The sequence below is a fragment of the Chenopodium quinoa genome, unplaced genomic scaffold (assembly GCF_001683475.1).
Source record: "Chenopodium quinoa cultivar QQ74 unplaced genomic scaffold, ASM168347v1, whole genome shotgun sequence".
NCBI lineage: Eukaryota > Viridiplantae > Streptophyta > Magnoliopsida > Caryophyllales > Amaranthaceae > Chenopodium > Chenopodium quinoa.
This window is the reverse complement of record NW_018743448.1, coordinates 2,465,331-2,472,938: the sequence shown is the minus strand read 5'-3', so window position 1 is coordinate 2,472,938 and position 7,608 is coordinate 2,465,331. Positions and strand designations below refer to the sequence as shown.

The following is a 7,608-nucleotide window of genomic DNA, read 5'->3' as shown; positions in this document are numbered from 1 at the left end:
TATTTGTTTTACTATAAGTTGGATTCGTGAGAAGTTGATAAAAGGCAAAGATCCACCAAGTTAAGTTTAACCTAGTGGAAAAGATGGGGTTCAATCCTTATTAGGGGGTACTTTGAGATTGAGGATACCTAATCCTTTTCTTTGACTTTCTAAGTGTTATCCCGCTAAACTAAGCCGAGTTGACATGTGTGGGTTTCTATTATTTTAACAGCAAATACCTATGATGGCTATGAAAGTTTATGTACTGCGCTTTGCCTACAAAATTAGCCACTATCCTCTAATAAATACTTGCAATAATCTGCATGATTTTGTTAACTGTATTTGAAGAATCTCCACACCTGTTTTGAGTTGTCATGATAATTACTGATTATAATCGTTAAAGATAGAATAATGATATGCTTGTAATATGCTATCCTTTTTTATTTGGTTCAAAATATCCTATACTTTTGTACTTCCAAAAGTTCCAACCTACGGAGTACAATTTACCCAGAAATTCTTTTCAATTTTTTTTTACCTACTTTTTTTATTTTTAATTTTTGTTTATATTCTTCTTTTTGACTCCATATTTTGGGTGGAGATATTTTTTGTCATTAATTAATGGAAGCAACTAGGCAATTTGCATGTCTTCTCTGTAAACAAATAAAGGTGACTTTACTTTGAATTTTCTTGTGACCCACTATTTCCAAAAAGATAATGACTTAATATTTGTTTTATTTATTTAATTTATTTAATTTATTTCACCAAGAAAGAAACTTTCAGAACTTCTACGCGTCATAAACGAGTATGCCCGTTATTATTTTATCTATTAATACTCCTTACGCCTGCATTAGAACGTTTCGTGTATTTCTTCGATATTATCTGATCTCCTAACTTTCAGAAAGTCAACAACTTTGTTCATCTATCTATTATTTCTCTATCTGTTTCCATCAAATTTGTTCATCTTTGTATTTGAAGAAGATTATAGGGAAAAAAAAAATGGTTTACAAAACCTTGGAAATCACTCTGATTTCTGCAAAAGATCTCAAGAATGTTAATCTTATAGGCAAGATGGATCCTTATGTTGTGGTTCACCTATCTGATGATCCAAAAAACAAGCAAAAAACCCCGGTGCATCAAGATGGTGGCACGAACCCGGCTTGGAATTATACGATGAGGTTTACTATCGACGATGCTGTTGCTGCGAAGCCGGGTAAATATGTTGTATTTACCTTGAAGCATGAGCATACCTTTGGTGCTGATAAAGATTTAGGGGAAGTTCTTGTACCTTTGAAAGAGTTGTTAGATGGTGTTAAGGATCCTAGTGGTTCTCAGCTTGTAACTTATCAGGTTAAGAGGGTTTCGTCGCAAAAGGCGCAAGGAGAGCTCAAGTTGTCATACAAGTTTATCGATGTAGGTAACAATATGGGTTCGTATGGTAAAGGTGAATATAAACCTGCGCAGTCATGCAGCAGCAGTTCGAGTTCTGCTGCTGCTGCGCCATACCCTCCACCTGGAGGGTACGGTGGAGGGTATGGCGATGTGTACCCTCCACCACACCATGCAGGAGGGTACCCTCCTTCGCATTCGCAGGCACCACCACCTGCAGCAGGAATCCCATATGCTGCTGCACCAGGAGGATACCCTCCGCAGCAGTACCCTCCACAGCAGTCGCATGGAACCGGGGTTCCATACTCTGCTACACCACAGGGGTACCCTCAGTATGGAGGGTACCCACCCCCGCCTAATGCCGGGTACGGGTACCCTCCATCTGGAGGGTATCCTCCACCTGGTGGGTACCCTGCTTATCCTCCTGCAGGTGGGTATGCGCAAAAACCACAGAAGCCGAAGAAGAGTGGTGGGATGGGAATGGGATTGGGAGCTGGTCTATTAGGAGGAGCTATTGGTGGACTTGTTCTTGGAGAAGTGATGGATGATGCTTTTGATGTTGATTGTGATTTCTGATTGCGATCCGGTTTTCGATTGCTCGTTTGCTGATCTATCTTATATTGTCTAGTTTCAATTTTTTTTTTTTTTCAAATTGTTAATCTAAGGTTCTATCTAATTATGTCTTTATTGTAAATGAATTGGCTTGCTAATTGATTCAGGCTTTGATAGAATAGTTAGTTTGTTTACCCCTTATTTTTGTTTCTTGATTTCCTTGATTTTTTTTCTTTTTTCAATTTGTTTTATTTTCTTGGAATTGTCGCTACATCATCTTAATCACAAGTTCCATTGTTCAAGTTTGAATTGCAGTAACTTCCTCGGTTATATTATCATAGCCTCTTGTTAACAGATAATTTTAGTGGATTTGGATTAAAATTCGACTGAGTCAAATCTGTACTTAGAACAGGTCAGATTTATTGAAATTCAGAATTTTAATTCATCATTATTGAATTGAAATGCGATGAGCATTCATCTTTGTTGTTTCTGATTCAATCTGATTACATAATTCAGCAAATAGCTCTCCCTTCCTGCGTGGATCAATATATCAGGTTTTAGGAGTTTTACTCTATACAATGAAAGTATTAGACATAACAAATCTCTCTTAATATTGTTGTTAGTATCTTATCTCGTTATCTTTGGTATATTAGGATCTTACAAAGGTTGTTATATCTTTGATTTCAAATTATTGTTAATCTTTTTAGTATCTTTATTGTTTTCATGGATACCTTAAATACTACTCATAACTCTATCAGAAAGGGTTAGAACATTACCATTAAAACGATTAAAATTGATTATAAATTACCCAGAGCCTAAGAAGAAGTTCAGATAATCATTGCAGTGTACTCAGACTACAACTGTATACTTCGTCGTTACAATTTGAAATTCGAATTTCCTCTTATAACATAGTCCGTGGTGTACGAGTACTGGGATGAATACGGCTCACCTTGATTAGGGAGCCTAGACGCTTATATATATAACAAATAATACATGACCTACATAATGAAATGACGTATCCGTCCTTATACCCTAATACACCCCCTCAATCTGTACGGGGTGCAACTACGGACAGATTGGTCCTATGTTTACAAAACAAATCACTAGAAAGGCCTTTAGAAAAAATATCAGCAACCTGTTATTGTGTCGGAACATAACGAACACGAAGACGTTATCAATATGATAATTAAACAAAATGATAATCGACATCAATATGTTTACTTCTATCATGTTGTACTAGATTAGCAGTAAGGTACGTTGCTAAGATGTTATCACAATGTAAAGTAACAGGACGACGAAGAAAATAGCCAAGATCTGCTAGAAGTTGCTTTAACCAGATAGTTTCAGCAGCATTGTAAGCAACAACACGATATTCAGCTTCAGTGGAGGATTTAGACACAGTGGGTTGCTTTTTAGAGCGTCAGGAAATCAAGTTTTTCCCTAGGAAAACAACATAGCCTGTGGTAGAACAGCATCCATCTGGACAACCAGCCCAATTTGCATCAGAGTATGCAATCACAATGGTAGGATAACCTGTAGAGTGTAGAAATAATCCATACTCTGATGTGCCCTATAAGTACCTGAAAATTCTCTTCACATCAAGAAGGTGACTAGTACGAGGTGCATGCATAAACTGAGAAACCATATGAACAACATAAGCAATGTCAGGACGTGTCATAGTTAAATATTACAAAGCACCAACCATACTATGATGTCTGTCGGATCAGCTAGAAGCTCCCCATCATGGAGTGACATAGTGACCCTAGAAACAATGGGAGTGCGAACAGGTTTGACTGTGTGTAAGTGAGAACTTACGGAGTAAATCTAAGACATACTTTTGTTGAGACAATAACAACCCTGAAGAAGTATGCACTACCTGTATACAAAGAAAATAGTGTATGTAAATCTCCCAAATCTTTCATAGCAAACTGAGAAGAAAGAAGTTTGATAAACTTATGGACTAAATCTGGACTACTACTTGTGAAAACTATATCATCGACATATAGAAGAAGAATGACAATATGACCCTTATACTTGAGAGTGAACATAGAATTGTCATTATTGCTGCATTTGAAACCAATAGAGAGAAGAAAGTTGCTAAAACGAGAAAACCAGGTTCGAGGAGCCTGTTTTAAACCATAAATGGATTTCTTAAGACGACACACATGACTCGGGTTAGAAGGATCAACAAAGCCAGGAGGTTGTCTCATATAAACCTCCTCATTCAAGAATCTTATTTTTGACATCTAACTAACAAATAACCCGTTTAAAAGTAACAGCAAAAGTGAGAACCAAGCGTACAGTAGTAGGCTTGACAACCGGACTAAAGGTTTCAAAGTAGTCAATACCTGCCTGTTGGTGATTTCCAAAAACAACAAGTCTAGCTTTCAAGCGTTCCATAGTACCATCAGAATTATATTTTATCTTATATACCCACTTACAACCGAGTACGTTGCAATTTTACTCATTTACACCATCGGGAATCCTTAGAGGCTTGTTTAAACGAAGAAGGTTCAGTCTCAATTACATCCGTTTTAAGATTAAACAACTTTCGTGGCTTAACAATGTCATCTTTGAGGCAAGTGACCATATTGTGATAGTTATGGACTAATGGTGGGACAGACTTTGACATAGGAGTGATGACTTTAGATTGGGGTTGACTAGGGTTGATCGTAGATAGTGGTTGGGTCAAACCATGACTAGGGGAAGCTGACTGTGTTAAGGTAACTGATGGGCAAGATACAAGTGACGTGGCAATGGCAACATCACTTGATGATGCAGTGGCTGACTGAACAGCAGATGGAGTGTTTGACTGGGATGGAGATGTTGTTGTGCATGCGGCAATAGGACTAGGTGTAGATGCAAAAGCTTGGTGTGGGGCCAAAACCTCTATGACTGGTGGTGGGTCGTGTACCAAGGACTGACTATTCGTGACATGAGGCAAGAAACCATGAGAGGTAGCAGAACTAGTGGGGACTTGTAGACACCTGAATGTGACTCCCTAAAAACCAAACTCAGTGATGAGTACCTTTCACGTCTTTGATTATCGAGTTAGGTGAAGACTTGAAGAGTCTCGTGAATTCCCTTTATCCTTGATCATTTCTAACCTTTCCTAAAATGTTTTAAGCCAAAATCATTTATTTCGTGCCTTTAAACCCAAAATAATTCATTTCATGTCTTCTAAAATCATTCATTTTGTGTCATCTTTATAAAAACATCCAAACCAGTTTATTTTGGTTCATAATATGGGTCCAATAATTTTGTAGTTGGATGGGGATTGAAAAGAGCTTTCCAGCGATATATTATAAGCCCAAATCCGAGTTATAACGAAGACGTTATGGCCAAAATACTAAAATGGGCCCAAATCGAGCCTTGCCTACGACCCAATGATCATGTGGAGGGTCCATTAACCTTATATTGTTCCTAAAATCCTTAGGATTTATATTATTAGCTTCTACAATCCTCTAGAAGGTTCTAATTTATCCTATTTTTGAAAAGATAAAGACTAAGAATTTTATATCGGATGAAACACTTGTTTTTAATAGATTTAATTCTGATAAAATAAGGATAAGTACGGATATTCAACTAACCTAATTTGATTGGAAGTCGGATTCCGTACGGATTTTATCTTCTGAAAAGCAGCGATGGAAATATCGCACAGTGATGCTAATATTGCGCAGCGATATAAGCATCGGGACGCGATGAAACCATCGTTACGCGATGAAAGGCGTTTTACTCCGAGTCGGATTTTAACTCTTTTTCTGATCTTTTTCCTCTTTTTCCCTATAAATAGGGGCGTTTTCCTTTGTTTTCATGCACCAACAATCATCATCTATCCCCTCTCTAAGCTATAAGCTTCTCTCTCTCTCTCTTTCTTAGACTTAGCCTAAACACATCACACACCATACGATCTTTGCGAGACTTGAATACTCCTAGCCAAGCTCGTAGTTGCCTTCGACCTCGACGTGAAAGGTTGATAATTTTGAGGGTTTGGTCCCTAATCTATGTTTCAATTATTCTTATTTAATTTATTTGTTTATTTGTTTGATTTAATCTTTCTTGAAGTTACTAACGTGTGTATTGTTTTGATAGAAAGAGATACGAGGCATCAAAGTGAGTAGATTTGCTACCCCTATTCCTCGCTTTTGATATAGAACTCATGCTTAGATTATTATTTTAATTCCTAGTATCATGTTAGGATGCTTTTATGATTTCTAGTATCATGTTAGGGTGTAATTAATATTTCTAATGTCATGTTGCTTTCTAGTATCATGTTTAGGCTAAAGCTTTGATCTTCATTATTTGGTGACATGCTAGGGTTTGTTATTAATCTGTTTAGTATCATGCCTAGGATCTTGCTAATATTATTTTGGAGATATTGATATGATGATTTGATATTATGATGATGATTTGTTATGTCAATATATTAATTATTACATTGCTCGATTATTCATGATTTATTGTTTTTGCTTGATCACGCTCTTTCTTGCAGGATAAAGGGAATTTGTACTTGAAATCACGCCTAATAAGATAATTAATAATTTAATTTTAGGTTAATATGATTTTAATTCAAGTGATTACCAATAATAGATTTATTTGTGCATTAATAATCAACCTATATAGATTAAACAGGTTTAGGGCTAATTTGTTGTATGTATGTTGATCGGAAAGTGCACATGAATATCATAAGAATTAAGTAGTGGCCGATTTAGGGCGGGTTCAATCTCTTTTAGGTTGGATTCGTACCATCATCCCCGAATATCCAGTCATGGCTCCGGACTACTATGGAGTTAGCGATCTCCGTGATCGTGAATGGGGTGTAACCTTCACACCCGTGAACGATTTACAAGTTCTAAAACTTGTTGGCGACTCTTTTATCTTTAGCTTCTTTCCCTTTGGACGCCACCATGCTTAAATGCATGATCATAGTGGGGCTCAAAGTTGATGTTTGAAATATTCCCTACAGTTTTTTGGCGACTCCACTATGGAGGATTTCTAATTTTGATTCTTAAAATTTATTTTGGCAATTGACTTTAGAATAGTGGATGAGACTTGAAAGATTCTAGAAATTCATTGTGCGTAATTTTGATTAACATTGTGGCATAAGCATAAAAAGATCCGCATTGGAAAGACCATCCGTAATGCGTCTAAAACATAGGATTTTTACACATAGGAAAATTGGAAAATATCTTTCACAACTAGAATTGAAAAAATATTATGAAAAATAGGAAAATTCTGAGAACACGGAAAGCTGCTGCGAAGTGTAGGAACTGTCACGAGACGACAGTGTCCATCGCCATGCGATGGCTCCATCCCGACGCGATGGGGTCATCGCTGTGCGATGGACCCTGTTTTCTCGCGCAGTTCTTCTAACATTGAGCCTAATAAGTGTAGCATAAGCACCCTTCATCTTCCTTAGAGCTATTTCATAAGTTTATCTTTACCCTTTCCATTTTAATAAAATGAGCATTTATTTCCTTGTATATGACCATTGCATTGCATTTCATAAAAAAAAAAAAGAAAAAAAAATCATTGCCGAACTAATCACAAGGTATGCTAATGATTTGAGGCACCCCTTGTAGCCACATCATATTACCTTTACCCTTTTCGTTCATTACACAATCCCTTTCTTGATAAACCATTTTGAGCCTCGTCTAATGATAAACCTTTTATTTTCAACCCACATTTACC

At 36.8% G+C, this 7,608-nt stretch overlaps 1 protein-coding gene across 1 annotated transcript; it reads left to right on the top strand.

Moving 5' to 3' along the window:
* Nucleotides 1-766: 766 nt before the first annotated feature.
* On the top strand, nucleotides 767-2,226 carry LOC110739284 (protein SRC2-like). Its single transcript, XM_021919750.1, has one exon. It carries the CDS (start codon nucleotides 976-978, stop codon nucleotides 1,939-1,941), a length of 966 nt encoding a protein of 321 aa, XP_021775442.1. The 5' UTR covers nucleotides 767-975; the 3' UTR covers nucleotides 1,942-2,226.
* The last annotated feature ends 5,382 nt before the right edge of the window (nucleotides 2,227-7,608 follow it).

Coding starts and splice junctions, on each gene's coding strand:
- LOC110739284 (XM_021919750.1), top strand. CDS start 976: ATGGTTTACAAAACCTTGGAAATCACTCTGATTTCTGCAAAAGATCTC.